Source organism: Vidua chalybeata, chromosome 1 (genome assembly GCF_026979565.1).
Source record: "Vidua chalybeata isolate OUT-0048 chromosome 1, bVidCha1 merged haplotype, whole genome shotgun sequence".
NCBI lineage: Eukaryota > Metazoa > Chordata > Aves > Passeriformes > Viduidae > Vidua > Vidua chalybeata.
Window position 1 is genome coordinate 16,622,979 of NC_071530.1, and position 22,435 is coordinate 16,645,413.

Here is a 22,435-nt window from a genome sequence, read left to right on the forward strand (position 1 = left end):
CTTAAGCCACAAATAAGACTAGAGATGACCCAAAACACAGACCGTGGCACTGCCACCACCATATCATTCTCTTGCCTCAACCACCACTTCTGGATCTAGGAATTCTGACAAACACTCAGGGCTCACCCCCTGCTCTGTCAGCTGCTTTTATGCATTTATTTATTTAGACCACACACTTCATTCTTTATGCTTTTTTATAATTCAAAATACAGAGATATACTGCTGATGGTATCTTGGAAGGTCAAGTGTGTATGAGAAGAGGCAAAGACCAGAATAAATAAAAACAAAGTCTAGAAGGTGTAGGCAAAAATTCTTTAAAATATTTGAAGTTCCAATTCCCAGTAAAATGGCTGTTCATTAACTGTGACACTTTTTACAGATATAAAATAGAAGCTATTTTTATTTAAGAGCTAACAATGAATGCTTCCTAAACGAATAGTGGAGAATTAAATGGGGAGAATAAATGAAAAAAATGTAGGAGGAGACATTCCTATCAGGTACAAGATAATTACAAAGTCTTTCACAAGACACATCATCTAGGTACAGTTTGAAGACAAATGTTAACCAAGAGAAAAAAAAATCCTGCTTACCATGGAAGCATACATGATTTCAAAATAAAATTATTTTCTTTGTCTAAGGTTAACCAAATAAATGAGATTTCAAAGCTTCAGCTGTGAATGCTGACAGGTACAACTGAGTTGCATATAGAAACAGGAGTGTATAACATTTGGGGTGACACTGTCTGGAAATGGTTCTTACATCTCACAGGAATCTAGCTGAGATTTTAATTTTTAAGGCAGACTATTAAAAAAAAATTTAAAAGCATCTTTGTATTGGAAGAAAACCCCCCATAGCTGAAAGTTTTCTGATAAAGAACTTCTAAGGGCAATTCTGTAAAAAGGGATCTTCCTTCCCACTTCTCAAAATTTGCATGAGGACATTGTATTTTTCCTTTAACTCCAATTCTACTAAAAAGGCTGCCAAAGTAGATGCATTTCACTTTCTGAAATGGCTGGCTCTACCATCCCTGGCTGTTCTTGTGAAGGGAAGCAAGACTCTACAGCTAATTCTTACCTTTGTCTGGTGCTGGAATGGGAGTTAAGAGCAGGGGATGGTGAGGTGCAAGGGGAAAGGGGCAGGTTGCAGGGACAAATTGGGGGTCAAAGGGTGCCCCACCTTCTTGAGACCCACCAAGAGGAACTCTGAAGGAGAATTCCTTCTGGAGAAGCCTGATCCAGCATGATCTTCTGTGATGCCTCACAAAACCAGCTATGTCTTAAAGTCTACCCACTCCCAGAGTTCAGGAGGTGTTACCCCTTTTCTTCTCAAGAGCTTTCATTAGGTCAGACATGAAATCTGCTTGCTTGCCTCCCCCTGCAATCAGAGGTGGCCCCACTGACTGTGGCTCTCCATCTTGTCCTGTGTTTTCCAGCCTTTTTGGAGGAAGTGGCACAGGTTTCTTCACGGGAGGTGGTGGAGGCTTACTGGAGACAGGTGGAGGTGGAGGAGGTAATGGCACATCTCCATTACTGCTGCTGGAGACTGGTGGTGGTGGAGGCACAAAATCAGGAGGTGGTTCCCAGAAATCGGGTGGTGGTGGTGGAGGAAAATCAATCTTCAGTGAAGGTGGTGGTGCTGGAAAGCTCTCTGGATCTGTTAGGAAAATGCCACTGTCTCGTTTCACTTTGGAGGGTAGAACTGGTGAAGCAGAAATAGCAGATGAACGCCTTTCAGGTGGAGGAGGAGGCTGCAGTGAGGTCCTCTTACTCTGGACTTTCTGTGGCCTCAGCAATGGTTGTGCCAGGCCAGGTGCACTGGCATTATTTGTTTCAGCCTTTAATAAACAGAAAAATAAAAGGACAGACACAGTCAGTAGACATGTAAACTAATGCCACTGCCTAAGAACATAAAAAGATGTGAAAACACATGAGTGTAGTAGACAGGGAAATTAGGTAGAGTACATTTCACCTGAAACATGAAAAGAGTATTTTGTTTTCTTTCTGGAGCTGCCCGTAGAGGTTTCACAGAGGAAACCTCCCTATTTGATGACTGATTTCAAAATTTTAAATAATTGCAGTTAGTAAGACTAAAGGAAGTATCTTTGGGATTCATTGTCCTTGAGCCCGGAAGAAATGATCCTTGAATACTGACCACCTCTCTTGGACCCCTCTTCCCTTCAGGGCCTTCCCCCATGGGATTCTTCCAAGAAGATCCCTAAAGATGCTAAAGTTAGCTCTCCTGGAGTCCCTGTTTGAAATCTTGCTCTCTGTCCTGCTACTCTTCCTTCAATACTGAATTCTATGGTCACTGCAGCCAAGGCTGCCCCAACCGTCACATGTCCAACAAGGCTTCCCTGTTTGTTAGTGTAAGGTCGGGCAGCCCAGCATTCCCTGTGGGATCCTTCACTATCTGTGACAGGAAGTTATCAATGCTTTCCAGGAACCTCCTGCACTGCTTGTGCTTTGCTGTTTTGCTTCTCCAGAAGATGTCAGTGTAGATAAAGCCCCCCAAGAACTCAAGCCTGTGACTGTAGGGCTGCTTCCAGCTGCCTGTGGAAGGCCTCATCCACTCCCTCCTTCTGATCAGGTGGCCTGTAGCAAACACCCACAGTGGTGTCACCCTTACTAGTCTGTCCTATTATCCTCACCAGGGCAGAGCTCGGCACTCTCCAAGTGTTGCTTCACATCAAGGGCAACTCCACCACTGCACCTTCCTGGGCTGTCTCTCCTAAACAGCCTGTGGCCCTTCATGGCAACATTCCAGTCATGGGAGCTATCCCCCCATGTCCATAATTGCAGTGAGATTGAAGCCGAGTGGCTGCATGGAGATCTCCAGTTCCTCCTGTTTGCTACTTCTAGAGAAAAGTGCTCTGCATCCCTGCAGCAGCATTAATTCTAGCATGAACTAATTATAACATGTATGTCTCCTCTTCCTCACTCCTTGCCAACAAACATGGAAGTAAATGAGACACAGGAGGAGGGAACCAGTGGCTGAATTCTCAGAATGTAATCTGGTCCAGAGGAAGTGAAGTTCAGAAAAGAGAAACAGGAGGAACTCAGAAACAGGAAGAGTAGAACATGTAATGCTGGTGACAGGAAAATCCTAGGAATTTAATTTCGTTTGTCCTATGAACTTCATACATGATAAAGAGATTGAGTGATGAACTGCAAACAAATGCACACTTTTTTCTGTATGATGTTCTTGAGGTTCTATTACTGTACGCTTTGATATTTTTACAGCCAGATTTGGTGCAAATACATGAAATTTGGAGCTCAACAAGAAATGCATTTAGAGCCTAAGGAAAACATGTAAGGTTTTCCCTCAGTTCTTCACAGTTTCTCCTTTTTTACACACTCATCTTCAGCTGTGCAGTGTTCCCTACTGAAAACACTACTATATGTGTTGTGTTTCTAAGGCAAGACCTTTTTTTTTTTTTTGGCAGAGACAGAACACAACACCAAGGTTCCGGCAGCACACTTGGAGACTATCCCAGCAGGCACATTCCTATTTCTGCTACATGAACTCATGGCTGCTTGTTCTGAAGAACAGAAGCAGTGGGTGGCTGTGCCTTCACCTCCCAGCGGAGGCTCCTGGTTCTGCACAGCACACACACATTGTTTGCAGTGTGCAAAGCATGAGGAGGGGCAGCCACCTTTCCCAGGAGTCAAATCCTTCTCATTGGCTCTTTGAGAGGGAAGACAGTAGGTGAAAGAAAACAAACTTGGAAAACTTGTTCACAGACGACATTTAACTGCAGTAACCGCTCACTTGTGCCTCAGATGTATCCACTTTCTTCTGAGTGTCTGGAAGTTCTGTACTGGAATGATGAACACTTTGGGGAATCTGTCCATTTGACTGAACAGTACCTGTGACAAGGAGAGAGGAGCCAGAGGGAAGAGATTGTTATGTTTTTGTGATATTAACCAGATCAGGGAATACCCAACTAAGAAAAAGGCTATAAAAATTTCTTTACAACTTCCACAAGTAAACACTTGTTAAAGGGTTTTTACACATAACTCAGTAAAATCTGTTTTCTACTTCAAGCTCATTTTGTGACTTTTCATATTCAGTTCATTAATTAAGGAAAATAAACAAAGTACCTTACATTAAAATACTTGTGTTTCCCAACAGCATTTTGAAGTTTGCAGTGTGATACATTATTACTATATTCCCAGTTTTTATGCTTTTTTTTTTCTTGGTTTAATTTAGGCTAAAGACTAAAAGCACCATAGTTTCACAGCAATCAGTCATTGGAGTGGAAAGTCTGAAATCCTACAGAGGGGCTGATCCACTTTCTTTAGTAAATAAGCTAAAACATGTCCCCAGCTCTGAAATATCTGCCCCATTTGGAATCACAAAGGTCTGTGAATTTCACTGTGTTCTCAGATTAGTGCAGATCCAAAAGCTGGCTGTGTTAAAGCTCTGCAAAACATCTGCCCACCATTTCTGCTTGTGCAAAGGATATACATAAATAACCCAGTACTGTCAAATGGAGTAAGTGACTGTGAGACCAAAGAACAAATTTACAAGTTTAATTATAAAAAATCCCCTGCCCCTATGTAGTCTGATGAGGATTAAATACTCTCCAGTTTAGTGTAGCATTTTTGAAAGCTGTGTCAAAGTAGTAGACAGTGTTTGGTGCCTAGAGACTTACATTTGCAAACCTTAATGACTGCCTTAGCTCTATTATAATTTACAGTTCTGAGATCCAGTAAAGTTCCACTCATGTACTTCTCAGATGTTAGTGAACCTTTAGCTGTCTACAGTGTAGACTAAGCACAACAATGGCTTTAATCTTGACATGTACTTTACTGATCAGCAAAGAGGTTGTAAGACTATGATAAGAAATAGAATAAAATATTTTTACTGCCATACCTGCAAATCACATGACTGGCAAAGAAGACAAACTCTGCAGTGTGCCTCATTTACTAAGGCTATTTAAGCTTCAAGATACAACAGAAGGTGGTCTAACATCCTTAGGTTTTATACCTGTGCCTGCATGTTGTTCAGCATATTTAATCCAAAGTACCATTTGGATCATTCAACAATTGTTCATCATTGGAACAATCTTGTGTTTGTTGAAGGACTCACATGGAAGTCAACAAAGACATAAAACCAGTCTTGTGGCTGGTGGCAGTCTTGTGGCAGGAGATGTAAATCCCTGGGTTCTGTGGCCAAGAAAGGTTATGCTCCCTAAAGTGGAGCAAGTTACTGTCTCACCTCCCTTTGTCTGCTGCTCATAGCAGAGCAGGAGTTTGGTTTTCACACTGCTCAAAGATGTTGCTGCCCTCAGTCATACTGAGATTTAACTAAATAAAGGAGAGCAGAGAAAGATCCACTCTATCTAGTGGAGGTATAGCGTTCTACTTGGCAAGAATGATGTTACAGAAGGGTGGGACACACTAATCTGTTTCTTCTGTTAATGGATTTCAAAAACTATGCAAGACTTGAAAGCAACACTTGCTACATCATCTCCTGTCAGCCAGCTAATGGACTCCCAGAAATATAGTATGTGAGCCCATGCATTCTATTCTCAAAATTTATTTTTAATATAAATGTTATCATATTCTTTAGAAGTTAATTTCTTCAAAATGTTACAGTGAATTAGTATTTAAGGAAAAAAAAAGGTAGTCGAAATAATGCAAAATATACATACCCAAATGCAAAATATTTATCTTTGTAGTGATAAGGAACATCTGCATAAAGTGACATCTTCCATCTTTCAAACATCATGATATTGTGCAGGACAACTACATAGATTGATTTTTTTTTTGTGTTCAAAGGCACACAGTAAGGCAGATAGGGAAACAACATATTTTGACTGAGGTGCACCTGGGATGCTTCAGAGCCACAGACTACACAGGCTGGGGTATATGTGAACATACCAATGCTGGTTACAGCACTGTGTCCAGGGAATAATGGCTACATGGTAAGTGAGAACCAAAGTTTCACCTGCCTTCCTTGGCTGCCACTGAAGTTAACAGAGTACAGCCCCTGCCCAGTTCACACAGGACTGTAGTTTTCTATAGCAGATTTTAGCCTATACTGAAGTCAGCCCATACAAAGGGCTATGGAGCCATTGGAAAACAGAAGTGAACGTCCTTTGTTCCTTTTCCAAAACACAAACCAAAAACTGCTCACAGTTAGGCAGTTCTAGTAGCATAGTCAGGCCCAGGCTTTATACAGGGCAGCTATGACAAGTGTAAGATTCTCAGAATCACAGTGACTTGCCTCAATTACAACACTAATGTTCCTTCAGAGGTAATTCCATAGACTCAGTATATATGACTAAAGCCTTTCCAGCCTACTTAACCACTTAATGCAATCCATTAGTTAAAATTAGCAGTACATTCTATTGAACACATGCAGTGTTCCTGGATCTTAGTCAGGAGCTGAAGTCACAGAGATGTATATACAGCCTTTATAGGGCCTCAGTCCTGCCCATATCCAGGACAGATGGCAGCACCAGCATGGAGCCCCCCTGGACAGCCACCTCTCTACTGCTGTCAGCACCTGAACACAAATGTTCCACGACTGTCAAACCCACCCTCACTCAAGTAAACTTCCTCCTGTCAAGGGTTGACACTGCTCAGATGCTAGGCACCCACAAAAGCTGCGCACTCACTCCTCTCTGCAGTTAGACAGAGGAGAGAAATTTAACAAACAATTCATGGGTTCAGATAAAAACTCGGAGAGATCACTCACCAAATACTATCAAAGGCAAAACAGGCACAACTTAGTGATATAAAGTGAATTTATTGCTAACAAAATCAGAGCAGGATAACGAATAGTAAAACAAGCCCATAAAAACACTTTCCCCCAGCAGAAACCTCCTTGATCTCAAAAGAGTCTGTTACTGGGTCTCCCCACACCAGATGTGTATTTATTAACATGATGTGACTCCAAGGAATAGTAGGAAGACCATCTTCTATCTCCAATGTTCTCAAAAAAGATGAACTGAAGTGAAGCCCTAGAAAGGTATTTGAGTTGTCTACATGAGAAGTCAGAGTATTAGCTTCCAACAGTAATTTTGACTTCGCCTGCCTTATGACAGTAAGTACTTGGCCAGCATGCCTTTCCTAATAAAGCATAGCTTAAGCATGTAAATTAAAAATAGTCATGCAAGTTACAGCTACTATCATGCACTGTTGTACTGGTCCCATGATCAGATCAGTAACAGCAGTATGATGGAGGTACTGGAAAAGTAAGGTTAGAAAATAAGGCAATCCTTTCTTACTTGTGTCCTAACACCTATATTGTTACCATGCAAATGAGTGAAAGGCTAGGACAGAGAGTGGCTCACCCTTTCTATAATGACTTCTAATATTTTCTAATCTTTCTGTAATGATCTATCTCAGAACATGCCACTCACCCCTTTTACTAATTGGAAGAAAATCTCCAATACAGCCAGTGTAGAGATGGGCAAATAGAAACTTTTGAGATATGGACCATCAGTCTGCAAAATGCAGATGGAGGATAAAGGATTCAGATGCCAACAGAAAAATGCCTTATTAAGTTATGCAGATTTAAACTGTTCTTCAGTGAACTGTCTTTGTATTCTCCAAGTTCTAACTGTAAAGTGAGAGCTTTGCTGCTACGCTGGCCTGTCTATAAAAAGGCATCTTGCTGAATCCATGGGATAGTTTTTTGAATAAAGACTCTATGCAACACAGATGATAATAGAAGGGGGCAATAAATGTGACTTCAACTGCCATGGCAGTGTCAGTACCTGCTGATGAGGATCCTGCAGGAGCAGCTGGTTCCACCACTCTTTGATTTGCCCACCGAGAGGACAAGCCAGCTTTCTTCACTGCACATTTGTAATTGTCATAGAGCGTCTTTCCATACTGCAAAAGAATCAAAACAATAACGTGAGTTTGACATAGGCCAAGCATTCATTTTGCTCTTGGACAACTTTTCTGACCACGTTTCTTCCTACCTAGTTTTGTTAAAAGGTGCCTTTCTAGAAGTAGTGTGCCTTTTCTGTGTAGGGCCAGGTGGAAAGCCTAATAAAACATGAATCCCAATGACCAAACACAGTCCTACTGATATCATTCTTACATTTCATGTTCGTTTCAGTATCTGTAAACTTCTTGAAACCTGGCTTTAAAATCAACTGTTCTCAGTATCTTTTCCCAACTATTACATTTTCAAACTGGAGACTTGAGACACTGAATCCCAAGCTCTAGAGCAAACAGCTATGTCAGTGTAAGACATGACATAATTTTATGCTCACCCCACACCTTTGTGATGTGCCACCCTGCAGCAGAGCTGTCTGGAAAAGCCCAAACTAACAGATAAGAGGAGTAGGTCTATATGGGAAAATACAGCCAATACCAAGGCTATGTATAAATGCATCTACCTTAATGTTTTGTACAAAGAAAAATGGGCTGTCAATTAGGATATTTTTGAACAGAGTGAGACAGACAATTTGGGTAGGACTGTCTGAAAAATGTCACAACTGGACTAACAAGAGCTTGCATACTTTAGATACAGCATGTTATTATTGAGCCAGATAATTGTGCAGTAAGTTTTACGAGTACATGAGTTTTATAGCTACTGAACTCACTCCTGTGTTAATAAGAAAAACATACTGACAGCTAAGGTACAGGGATATTCAGTAAATCCATCCTCATCATGCAGTTCTGATCTTTGTTCCTGTGGTAAAATTAGCATGAATGTCCATTCTTGTCACAGCATTTCCAGTTGAGGTGATGACAGTCAGCAACCTCAGGAAGAACAGCTTTTACAGAAAATATATTAAAGTAAATTTGCTTTTAATCTCACCTTGGCAATTCTTATTCCTGTTACCCACTGATGCAGGGTTGCTTTATCATCACAGCACAAGTACTTGATATATTGTGACTCCTTTTGAATCTGAGGGTGCTGAAAGATATTAATTTATAAAATAAGACAAACACAGAAATTAAATCACTATATGAAAGTCTGAAGGAACCACACAATGACCCTGTGAAAACACATCATGATGATGATGATTTAAAAAAAAAAGACAGCAAAAACAGAGTATAAGAAAATATAAAAAATATGGTGATTATGAACAGTACACAAGTTTTCACTGGCAGCTTTTGCTTGAAATAATTTAAATGCATTATAATGTGAATTCAAGGGTTTCAGAAATGTAACAGTGATCTAGAGTTCAATGATATCTATAATTGCTCTGGTTCAAGGTCTAACACTCAATGTACAAACGCTAGAAGGAAGTCTGTTTCTCATTTGTGGTTTGTCATATGTGAGGCACTTAGACTGAACATTGAACATAATTAGTTTTCAAAGACTATGTTAAATTTGTTTAAGTATAAACTTTCGGCTTAAACAGATTTTTCCTCCTAACTGAATGCTTTTCTTTGGGCTCAATTCTAGATTTCTTCTTATGCATTTTTATTCTTCTTTACTTTTGCTGTTTTTGCAAAAAGTATAGATAAAACTGTTATATGTTCCGGATAGAGGATCATTCAAAATTCAGCACCATCAGAAGTATTCTTTTTCCTTTGTTTGTACCAGAATTTTAAAATTTTACAATTTTAAAACCTTTTTTTTTCATTTTGGACAAAATTTAGGATCTCTTTCCTTTACTGAAAATGTAGTATTGATATGTGTTGACATATCTTTGCAACTTAAAGACCATCAAAATACCAGACTTCCTACTTGCCTAGGACTGAACATTCTAAGACTCTGAATGAATTTGGTTCCCCTGCTAAAGCAGAGAAAGATTTAAGTCTTTAGTAACTTGGATAACATACTGCCATCTCTTGATATGCAAAGGAAAGAATGGACCCAAAGGAAAAACACTCCATTATCCCTTATTTATGTGCTCACTTCTATCTATATTCTTAAAAATTGTAAGTGCACAGTTGTGGCATTCACATTCTCCGGACAGAGAGACATAATTTTGTCTCTCAAGAAAAGCACAGAGAGAAGAAGAGAAAGCAATCTTTATCTCTGCTCCTTTGTTTTCTCCATGTGGAATTTGGTATGGAGATTGTTTACCTGAAGTGATTGCTTGATTGGATTCTGGTGAAGATTGTTTGGGTTCAATGACCAATCGGATCCAGCTGTGTCTCGGACTCTCAGCAGAGACGTCACGAGTTGTTAGTTGATAGGTAAATAAGAAATATGTATGTAGAATAGGATAGTTTCTCTTTAAATAGTATATTAATGTAATATAGTATAGTTTTAATAAAGCTATCCTTCAGCCTTCTAATCTGGAGCCAGACATCATAATTTCTTCCCAGTCAGGGTTGCCTTTTTTTACTATACACAGTTAGTGAAATACTGTGAATGCACAAAGAGTACCTAAATATGCTCCAAGGATTCACGCTCTTTTCAGCCTGTGCAGTTAAAAATTCAAAGCACACCTCCATCTAACAAGGACACTGGGTTTATAGGTGTCATTAAGCCCCCAAAACAGAGCAATGCTGCACATGGGGAACTCAGCAAGGTCCCTCCCAGCACAGAGCACTGCCAACCTCTGGCTCACATAGGTGCCACCTCCTCACAAATATCTGCTGCTGGCTGGGACATCCTGCTGCAGAGGCCAAACCTGCCCACAGCTGGGTGACCCAAAAGCAGAGCCAAACACAGTGGACTTGCTCCTCAGCCACATGTCCCTTGCTCCCAGCTCAACACTGCAGACACCAGGCTTCCCTTGCTTGTGCTGACCCAGCTGCTCAGGAGGACAAAATTGGATTAAAAAAAACCAAAGATGGAACTGGTCTGGGTTATATATAACCCATTTCATCATGCTGTAGTTTTGGTTTATATATTTTTAAACCCAGCAGTCCACAGCATGACCTCACATAGGGTGAAGGAATAAGGAACAGTGTGACTTGGGGAGAGAATGAGTAGCAAGGGATGGATGAGAGGATAGGACTGCACAAGCCACTATTGCTGCTAAAGCCCTGTATCATCAAATTATGGAGTGAGAGGGAGCATACCATGGAGATAACTGTGAGGAAGAAAAAACCAAAGGGATATTACCCTTCAGAGGTCTCACAGGGACAGATGCATCCCAAGGCTGTGGGCACCCATGTTACAAGTCCCTGCATGTTTGCACTCACCTGCTCACACAGGTCACAGGCTTTCTGCAAACACACAGGTGGCCATCTCCCCTGGACAATGAATATGCCGAGTCTGCTTCCATCTCTGGAAGTGCCTGTGGCTGCCTTATTCCACCACCTTGCTTTGGGGCACTCCCAGCCTGAGAGCAAAGGAGAACCCACACTGCAAGCCCAGAGGTGCCAGCTCACTGTCACCACATGCCTTAACTGCAGAGCAGGGGCCATGCCCACCTCGTGGACCTCACCTACCTGGTACACCCACACATCACCCCTTCACAGAGCTCAACATACAGGGCTGTATCTTGTTTTTATACATCTCTCCACTTATCAAACCGAGGCAGTAACCAGGCCCCTGGACAAACAGCCTGCTCCAGCTCCCAGCATCTGTCCCTGTCTCCCACAGCCTCAGAGAGCCTGAATGCTGCTCAGAGTAGCCTCTGTTAGCACAAGATGTGGCTAGGACACAATGCCCAAAAATCCTTGTGTCCTTCCACTATTCTCCATTAGGTGACCAAACACAGTGAAAATCAGAGAATTCACCCGGAATGGTACCTTTAAAAGGGAACTGTAAGCAGGCACTTTTTTGTGTGACAGAGTACATCCCATATACCTGGGTTACATTATTACCAATGGAGACAAAAGAACCAGGAGGTGCAAACAAAGACACTGCAACTCTTGGTAAATTCAGTTCTTCAGGCACTTTTCAACCAGCAACTAGCATTTTTGCTCCAGTGTGTAAGGTCCTACTGAACCCAGCAGATGGCACCCAAACCTTTAAAAAAGGAAAAAAGAGAGCTTTTCCTTCCCCTTCTTTTTCATGGCAAGAAATCCATTGCATCTACGTATTCCCCTCCATTTTTAAACACCACATCTACCAGTGTGTGTTTTTATTACAAGCAAAAATAGAAGACTTCCATAATTTAACAAATGGTTCATGCAAACATCTGGAAGAATGTCCACACTGCATAACAAGGCAGAGGAGGTCAAGGCATAGAGCAAGCTAGGTAATAGTGCTGCACATACACACAGCTCTGCCATGGGGATCTGCTTCTGGGGTGCTCAAGAGAGGCTGCTGCAGACCTCTCCTCTCGGGCACCCTATGGAAATATCAGTTTCACAAGAACACCTGCATTGTGTCAGATCAAAGGTCCCTGAATCCAGTACCTGGACTCTGAGAGTGGCCCAAAATGTGGGAAGAGGAAGTACAAGATAAGCATATATGATACTTCTCTGTACGCTCCCTGTCTACAATGATTTTTGGCAATTTTCTGAGACTCGTGTGGTTTCTTCATAAATAGGTTCTCTTCCAGGTACTTCTTCAGTTTTTATTGAGCACAAAGAGAATTCTGGCATCCACAACACCTTTTAGCAACAACTTTCACAAGTCTGTCATGCACTCTATGAAGAACCACCTCCTTCTCTGAAGCTGACTGCCACAAGCTTTGTGTAACATTCTTGTTTTGGAAGAGATGCTGAATGCCTGACCCCTAGCCAGACCTTTTCATGCCACTCCTGAGCCTGGAGATCCTCATCATACTCATGGCAAGCTGTCTCTTCTTTTTAGCCTACGGGCTTCTAGTCTCTTCAGTAATTCTTCAAGTCAAAGTAATTCCTTACCTTCGCTTATCCTTGTTGCTCCTGCTTGATACTTTTACAAGTTTATTATATATTCTCTTTGACATGAGAGGACCAGAACTGTACAGGTGAACAGAAATCATGAACTTTTGCCATGGTAAGGCAACATTTGCTGTTTTATCATCTATGTCTTTCCTAATAATTCCTAATGCTTGATTTATATATCTGACAACTACTGAGCACTGAACCTCAGCCTCACAATGGCCTTCCAGAATTCCTCAGTCTGCCCTTTCTTCAATGATCTGAATAATATAATATCATCAGCAAATTTCCTCACCTCACTCCTCACCCTGCCTATGAATATTTTCAGACTGTGGGGGGTCTCACAATCGTGAGAAGTTGAGGGGGAATTGCCAGTGAACAAGGTGACAGTGTCCCTTGCTGGATAGCATGTGAGTTACTTACTGGCTACCCTTTACCCTGTCATTTGCTGGCTATTGTCTCCACCAGGCAATCCATCTTAACTACTGATATTCACCAGTGGGACCTATTCCAAATTGCCCCAATCAGTTCCTTGATTAAATTACTCCAATCAGCAACTGTGATTAAGTGCACAGTCACAAATATGTGCTGTCAATTAGGGACCAGACTAGCAGGCTGCTGAACTCCCAGCTCTGAGAAGCAAGGTCAGAAGAATGGTATTGTCTCTCATTTTCCAAGAAGCAGCAGCAGCACTGGCTCTTTTTAGATGTAACTTTATGGATGACACATAAAGCTTAACTCATTACTGGATCCACAGCCCAGTGAGGTCAGCTGGAAGTATCTCCCTCACCTCACAAGAGCTTTGGATCAGGCCTAAGGAGGACTGTTCCAGGCTGCCAGTACAGAGGCTGCCTACAGCAAGGCCACACCACAGGAACAAACACCAGCAGCACTAAGCTTAGCCATCAAGGTTTCTACCCATACAAGATTATTAGTAACTGGCTCAGATGGAGACATTTGGCTTCCTGTGGTTTTTAGATGCATGAAGCATGCTGCTTTAGGTAGGAAAGTAAAATGTTTCAGCCAAGAATTGACACAGCCCACTCACCCCACCATTTGCTCACTTGGAGGAACTGCATCATGGTGGAATTGCTTCGGCAGTACAAATGGCAGAATTCTTGGCTCTCTATGCTGACCTTTACAAGCTCAATTTGCCACTTAAAACTTCACACAAAATCTACTACATAGTGCATTGTAATAGTGAGTCAGAATAAACAATTTGAAGAAGAACCTAAGCAGCTGGAAGTGGCTGGAAATGCTGACTTGGTATGAAGATCCCTAAATGAATCTATGGTTCTGTGTGGACCAATTTCCTCCTTTCACAGCTCCCATGTCTCAGGAGAGTGTTTAGTCCAGCACACAGACATAAGCAGCTGTAGTCACTATGCAAGTCTGGTTTTACTAAACTAGGTTCAGAGTCTCTGTAATAACTTGTCTGTGAGACGAACAGAGGTCAACAACATCAATCACAACAGCCATGTGAGAAATACTGTATTTTAAGGCAAAATAACACTAACCTCAGTATGCCACACCTCATACATAGACAGATAAATTATTTTGCTATAGGGTGCATACCATGTCTTGAAAAGATCATTAAAATCATCTGACAGCAAAGTGAAAACATCTTCTCTGGAAAGGTTTAGCACCTTTGCCTCTGAAATACGCAGCACCAAAATGAATTATGAAAGACAACTGCTTAAACAGTAACAACTCTAGAAGTCATAGTTTAAAAGAAAAGTGGAAATATGCAAGTAGAAAAGCTGTCCAGAATTTTTCTCAAATTAAAAAAATTGAATAGTGCTTTGTAATAATATGGACTACAGTGAACTTTCATCTATCGATGTCAAAACTCTTAATAATGATGAATTAGTTGCATCATTGAGCCTGATTTTGTAGGTACTAAGATCTGTGCATCTCAAACATGAGGCTGCAAAAGGATGTGCCATGTTTCACCCAGAAAAGCACTGAAGAGGCTTGGAACAGAACCGAGTACTTTCCCCTGTCCCACTGTCTCCTCTGTGAGTATCAATTGTCTAGAGATAAAAAAAGCAGAAGCACTGGAATATAAAGAGTTTGTTTTCTGGAGAGGTTTAAAAAAATATTTGTCCACAGATAGCATTTTCAGATATAAAGTAAACTCTTTGCCTAAGGAAAAAAAGATAAAACACATTGAAAACCTGAAGAAATGGGAACTGAATGATGTGGTTTCTATGGTGTCTGCCAAAACAAATGACTGAAGGCCATGTGTGCATGAAATTGGATATTATCCCAATAAAATGTTCTTTTGCGTTGCCTTCTTCCAACACTGAAGATGAAAAGTAAACTGAAGTTATTCAGGCATCTCATTGCATTCTTTGCCCCAAAATATAGGGATCGTTGCTCGGTCTCTGAGGCAGAAACAATAGCCAGAAGCATAAAGAGTGACTAACTTTGGATGACAAGCTTTGGCTTTTGGCCGAATTTTCACAAAATGCTCAATTCTTTTGGATACCTTAACTACTACCAATGAACTTGTGCTGTGTTAAACTAGCTTCTCTGAAAAGCTGAGACTCTTCTGGCTCCTGTGTCTGGAAGTGGAATAAATAGTCATTACCTTTCAAAAGTCACATTGAAATGGTTCAGATTTGTAATCTACTATTCATCATGGTCAAATTCAGATGCTATGCACCCCTTGCATGAAGATGATCATACTTAACTGATCTCTTGAAGATGTGTCAACTCTATGTATAAAAGAGTAATTGCCCTATTATTAAGGAAATTATTCTTTTGACCTACATTTCTCTACTGACCTGAGGCAAAAATTTTAGGTCATTAAAATATATATATATAATAGCCATTGTAACCAAAGAGGTCTGCTTTATACAGGAGGTAATATTTTCCAAAGCTATCATATTCAAATTCTCCCTGTCCATTCTCTGTCATTATTCTCCCTGCTGTTTATACATTAATCTAGCAAAACTGGGCATGTACATGACTGTAATCCCATGTACCTGAAAGTGTTCTGCAATAAAAAGTATTTCTACTTCTGCTTTCTCAGTTAATCTAGCAATGAATTTACTCTGAAACACTTATCTGAAGCACTCACACTAAAACAATTTCCGAATCTTTCACATTAAAAAAAAATCTCCTGTTTTCTATCTTTGTTTCCTGCAGTAGCCATTTGTCCTACATAGTTGTTATTCATAGTGTTTTCTATCTCAAACACTGCTAATTCTCACCATTTCCTTTTTAACTGTCTTTGTGTTGAATGCATTACATACATGATTCAGCCCACATGGAGCACACAGGGTGTGAGGGAGGCAGGAATCAGGAGGGAAGCAGATGAATACCAAATCACCTGCTAGAATGATGCTGCTATTGCAAACAAGCTATTATTTTTGAAAATTTACTTCCAAAATTCTTTGGATAATTAGAATTTTTTTTTTTAATAATGGTGCCAAATGGTGCCAGGAAAACTTAACTGTTTTGACTGTACAGGAAAATGTACCCAGCTGTAGAAATAGAGGATGATTCGCCTTTGTCTCAGTTTATCCCCAGGAAACCAATTCTTTTCATCCTAGATTAATTCAGCATTATGCACCATTACCTCCAGATTACTCAAGCATAACCAGCACCAATAAACTATAATTAAATCCGCTCTTTGTCACAGGCACATCAGACTGACTAAACCAGCAAATTTGCATATAGATTACCTTGCTATTTGTGTGCTTTGAAAGATTTTTCAACATGGTGTGACAAAATCAGCTCCTGGATAAGCATGCGTGCGCATGCACAGACAGACACAATCCACAAAATGAACATTATTCACTCTTTCTGCTCAGTGCAATAGATGCTGTTACTAGCATGATGGACAGATCCCTTTCTTTCTGGTGAAATACCTTATTTTTGTGGGCTTTCAGTTTCAGAATATAAAATAAATCATTAAAGGTCTCATTTACTTCCACAGCATTTCCCATATAACATGAGATGGTGAATGAGAAAATTTGCAGGGAATCTAGATATAAAACCACACATTTGTAAATGCAAAGGTGGCTCTGAGGAACTAAACCATTGCTACTTGCGGTGTGCAGTGTGTGAATACATGTTTGCTGGAAAGCAGAGAGAATTTTGTTCCCTCACCACTGCTCTCCCAGGAGTGGCCAGCACTCTGTGCAGGGTGGCACAGAGAGCTGTGCTGTGACTCTCTCCTGCCTCCTCTGCTGGAACAGGGTGACAAATCTGAACTTGAGAGATGCAGGTTTGAGTGAGGGTATTTTTTCAAACTTGGCTGACCTTTCCTCTCCTCTTCTCTGCATATGGAGATCCCTATTAGGAAAAGACTCACTTTATCTGATGTCAAGAGAAGTGTGGGCTCTTTAAATTTATGAAAGTATAAGACTTAGGCTGAGTACAAAATAGGAAGAATCTGCATATTTAGAAGAGCAGATGTCCAAAGAGTATTTCTTATACTCAGAGGCTCTGTTTTTAATATTCTGAGAGTTCTTTCTGTTGTTCTTTGGTTTTGAAATGTGGGACTTCCTTTGAGAGAGGAAGGTTTGTTTAGCAGTGATATAGAACAAGTGCACTGAAGAAGTTTAAAGCTCAGCACAGACCAAATAGCCACTAGGAAATAAAGCACAGTTCAAGTTTTTAGTTGCCCCAAAGCCTAAGGATTATTGAAAGCCAGCTCCATTGGAGGCTCTGTGCCAGGCTGTAGTCTTGTCCTCAGGACCCACCACATCAGTCCTGGTCTGCTGCACATGCACAGCTAAAGGTGACCCTGCTCTCACCACCTAGCAGCCAGCTGTGCTCTTTCTGGTTGGTCACAGCTGGGCTTTCTGCTGCCTGATATGAGGAAGTAGCTGCTTTGTTCTGTTACTGCAGCTGTCTCCTGAATCATCCTGAAAGGAAACTTCTGAATAAGCTCAGCAAAATGACTTTTGCTAGTTAACACTGTGATGTTTAATTGCTTCTGGCACGCCACCCTTTTGCCCATTATCTCCTCAGTGTCTTGATTATTAAGAAATAAGCAAAGTACATCCCATTTTTGTGCTGAGGTATAGTATATGCAGTGGGGTGCTGACATAATGGGAAGAAATGATACACAAGGAGCACTCATAACACATAGTGCTTCTCTAGCTGTAAGAGGAATATCCTACAGCATGGATCTGCAGATAAGAATACTTACATTTGAGCTAGTTTAGGTGCAGCTCCAATATCCCAGGCTGCAAAAACTACCACAGCTTCAGGCTAAGTATCAAAGCAACCTGCCCATGATGTGCATGATCTTGTTGGTACACTAATACCAGCACCCAAGCCAGCATTAGCTACATAACCCAGGTATGATCACTGAAGTTGAAATGAAACACCTAGATTATACAGGAAACAGGACAGAGAGAGCAGCTCCTGGTGACTGGATGCATGTTAGCTGGGACAGGCACTATGACCAAAATCTCACTGTCTCTGCAAGCCCCATGCCTGACTGTAGCCAAGGAGAAGAAACTGGAGAAAAAGCCCACATCCCATTTAGAGATGCACCTGTCTGCACTGCACCTGTCTGTGAGAGTACTGTTATTTCTTCTGGAGGACTTCATTTGCAAAATATGGCAGGATGAGAAATATCTCAAGAATGATGGTTTGTTTTCCTTTGACATGTCAGGACAAGTGTCTCCCAGCAAGAGAGATATTTTCTTCTAGGAGACTTACAGATCAAACCAGACAGAACAAAAATGTGACTAAGTGTAATAAATGGCTCAGTGTTACCGTCCACATGCTTTTGTGTCGCCAAGGATCCAATCAGAGAGACTGACATTTAACTTTGCTCTTTCCCTCAGCCCACAGATCTCAAGATGCATTACATCCCCAGCTCAAACCTCCAAAAGTAAGCCAAGGATATGAGAGAACTAATTTCAGCAGCATGGCTTTAAAAAGTAGAGTTAATAGTCTAATTATATATAGAATTCAAATTAATGTACAGAAATTATAATAAATATTAAACTCTCCACCACCCTCAGAAAGCCACCCTAAGTGGGAGACTTTCACTTCTGAAACAACAGAACAGAAGAGCAGAACAGAAATATGAAGATATCAGTATTTGCCTGTACTTCTTGACAAACTTCAGCCCCTGCAAGTCAGCCATTAAAAAAAAGCCACATCTGAAACCGAGCGGGAAAAGAATCTACCAAATGATGATTTGTAGTAATTAAAAGGAAGAACAAGCACTGTAACATAATCTATTCATCACTAAGTTACATTGTTCAGAAATAATTATTGATACAATGTTTTTTTCTAGTGTACTGCAAACACATTTTAGAAGCATCAGAGCAGACATGATTTGCTAAGTAGGTTTCATACATTTATAAACCTATTATACATGAAGCTTTCCTGTGTAAGCTTTTGATCTTTTTCTTCCAATTTCATATTGAAGGTACAGCACTAACATCACACATTAAATAAAGCAGGAATTTCAGTTGAGGTATGACTTTTTGCTAGTGTAAATAGCATACCTCTTTTCAGAAAAGATGGTAGTAAGTCCAGAAGGTTTACCTAACTATTGTGAACAGTTCAAAATACATACATTCAAAAATCGTGCTTTTATTTTCATCTGAACAGAATGTGAATGACTTTTATTAAATTAGTCAGATAGTTCTTAGACCAGTAATCTGTTTAGAAAATGAATTTCCCCTTGTTTTTTACATCAGCTCCCTTTTTCCTTTTTTCCATTAAAGGTTGTACTTTTCAGAAGTAATGCTTACCTATTAACTTCTTTACCTATTAACCTGAAAGCTGTGTTTCTTGTAGAGTGTTTTGTGGAGGTCTATAGTATTAAAACTGCTCATCTGTGTTAATTAGATACATCTGATTCAGAAAATAAATCTGTGTCTATAAACCACTTCTGCTTGGCCATATGTAAATTAGGTTAGCAGACATTTTGGAACTCAGTAAAAAAGTACTTTAAGTGTGCAACTACAGCCAGAAATGTGGTACTGTAAGTGACCTTTGATGTGAATGTTTCCTGTACTTTTTTTTCTGAGGTGGCAAGATTACTGTGTTTTCTGATACTTTGTTCACACTGCACGCCTTTAGAAAGAAAAGCAGCAACGAGATTTTCTTCTGTCTTATACACAGTGATATGGCAGATAGCAAGGCCAAATTACTACAACCTCAAAGCTTCATTTCTGTTGCCTAAACTAGGAGAAAATCATGGGCTTCTTTTCCTTTCCTGAGAGGAATGCAGAATCCCCAGCCTATTTGCAGTGCTATTACCTGGAGAGGCAGCAATGAGATACTTATTCAAGAACAAGCATTGATTTTCATGAGTGGATGAGCAATGTATTTTGCCTTCCTGCCAGAAACAGCAGTGCAATAAAATACGACAAATGAGATGCCTACTCCTGCAAAATTTTGCATCTCAGTTTCAACAAACCCCTCAACAGGTATGACTACACCACAAAAAAAGTAGACATGCTTTTTAGTGTATAATCCATAGTGCTCATAACATCAAAATTAGAGACTGCCAGACTTCTCATCATACATCTGCCCTGGGTGTCAGCTGCCCAAATGTGTCCAGTCACCTGAACAGTCAACATATTCAACCCTGTTTTGAAGAAAACTTGAGGATGCAGTGTAGACATATATCACAGGACTATCAGCAATAAAATTAAGGTTCTAAATGTATGTTGCTGATAACAATGAAGCAAAGAAGAAATTACACATGATTTTGTAGGAGTTATTCTATCTTATCAGGATCCTTGTAGATTCAAACTTAAACATGTTTGCATATAAAAGAAATTGTGTGACATTTGAAGAATTTTTTTTTGTACATTACCTTTAAGACAAAGCAGTGATCTGTAGGTGCCTTATATTTCACTTTATGTTGATAACCATAATACACGTTCACGTTCTCAAACTGAAGGAAGCATGCCAGATCTCGTGATGTCTACAAATGAAAACCAAGCCCATCATTGTTAGAGCAAATTGAATTTTGATATGAAACTCATTAATAGGACCTTTATCAAATGCAACAATGCCAATGAAGCTGACTGAAAAAACAAGGCTTAATTTTAAGTGTCTGTTTTCTTAAAATAAAAATTGGAAGAGGGTCAGTGCATATTATGAATAATCTATAACACAATTCAACATTTTGCTCTTGTTCTGGTTATGCTGTGCTTCCTTGCTTTGTGTAGAGATTTTAGCTTATGTTTAATATGACAAAAGAGAACACCACAGTAATAAACCACACCCTTAAAATTCTGAGTGGAGAAAGAAGATTTGGGGTTCTAAATTGCTTGGGGAGCTTGTTTTCCTTTTGTAAATGTAACAAACAAACCCTCATCAGGAAATAAGTACACGTTCAATCTGTTTTGCTTAGCATTTTCTCAGATTTCTGGGCATCATTCCATTTCTGTTTATCATAACATTTGCTTGTTCACAAAATATTGCTAAAGTAACAAGGTTTCTGTTGCTGGCATGTTTCTCAGTGATGAATTCTGCATATAGTAACTTTTGCAATCCTTTGTGTGGAAATGCAAAAATAGCCATTTCACATGGTCGCTTTTGGCTAAACTGAGAAATCAGGAAATTGTGGGGGAAAAAAGAAAAATAAAACAATAAACCACAAGCTCCCTCTGCCCCTAAAAATGGGGTATGATATGGGCATATGCTGTTCTCATTTTTAATGATATTTTCATTACAATATGCCCTTGAGTTGGCTTTTATTACAAATTGAGTTTGCAAGTAAGATATGTGGCTAAATACTTCCTACTAGATGTAGACAGGACTTTCCTCTTTCTCCTGTATCTGCTGCAGCTGATGATGCCAGAGATTTTGTCAGTGAGTGTGTGGACCTCGTTTTTTCAACATCTTAAAGTTCCTAAATGTGCTCAAATCCATCCCGTATAATGTGTTGTTCCTTTCCTTTAGGAACCAGGCAATAGTGATTAGGACCAATATGAATGCAGTTGTCATTATCTTCTAAGGAACAGATTTTTATGCAAGTGACAAAGGCGCTTAATGTGAGTATTTGTGCAATGTTAACATGACACAGCAACGTTAACATGAAAAAGCAACACAATTAACAAAAATAGATTTTTAAATTATCTGTAATTCTGATGCTTTTGTTCTGTGACCCTGTCCATTAACAGCACATTTTTGAATGGGATGTAAGTAGAACAATGCTGAAAAAAGAAATTAAGACAGCAGTGCTGACTGGTGCTGGTTTGTTAACAAATAACCCTGAAACACAAACCAGCACAAGCATGTGTATAAAATTATCTGAACGTGCCCCTGTATTTTAATTTTCACCATGTATTTTACAGTCAGCACAAAGTGCCAAAGGTATGCCAGATGACTTTGCTTTTTTGTAAATACTGAAAACAGGAATATATATGATGAATTTTAAAACAGTTGCAGCAGCTGAAGATACTGTTGTCTGCCAACTTTTCATTTCTGTGCCTCAAAGAAAGACTGCTCTGCCCACAACTGAATGATGTGCAAGGTGCACGTGCACTTTTCATGCTACCCTGACAAGGGATGAACTGTCATCATTTAAGGGCTTTGACTGAAGAGCTCTACTGAATTCTACTGCAGTGCTTTAAGATGTTTAACACCCTCACAGGATCCTGCTCATGTCCCAGAGATTAGATCTCCACAACAGACATGTGTACCTCATCCTCAGCTGTTCCAATACAGAGCGCAGTAATCACTTAGATCACCATTAAGCACTTGACTTTCTCTGGAATGGCTAAGACATGCCACAACTT

General features: G+C 40.1%; 1 protein-coding gene across 2 annotated transcripts in view; it reads right to left on the reverse strand.

Moving 5' to 3' along the window:
* Nucleotides 1-382: 382 nt before the first annotated feature.
* The window catches only part of APBB1IP (amyloid beta precursor protein binding family B member 1 interacting protein), a 63,879-nt gene continuing 41,826 nt past the window's right edge, over nt 383-22,435 (reverse strand). For both annotated transcript variants that reach the window (XM_053960864.1, XM_053960855.1), the window contains 5 exons: nt 20,503-20,613; nt 8,788-8,886; nt 7,730-7,847; nt 3,769-3,866; nt 383-1,834 (listed from right to left, as the gene is read on the reverse strand). In XM_053960864.1, coding sequence (XP_053816839.1) covers nt 1,301-1,834; nt 3,769-3,866; nt 7,730-7,847; nt 8,788-8,886; nt 20,503-20,613 — 960 coding nt within the window. In that variant the 3' untranslated portion in view covers nt 383-1,300. The remainder of the gene's footprint in view (nt 1,835-3,768; nt 3,867-7,729; nt 7,848-8,787; nt 8,887-20,502; nt 20,614-22,435) is intronic.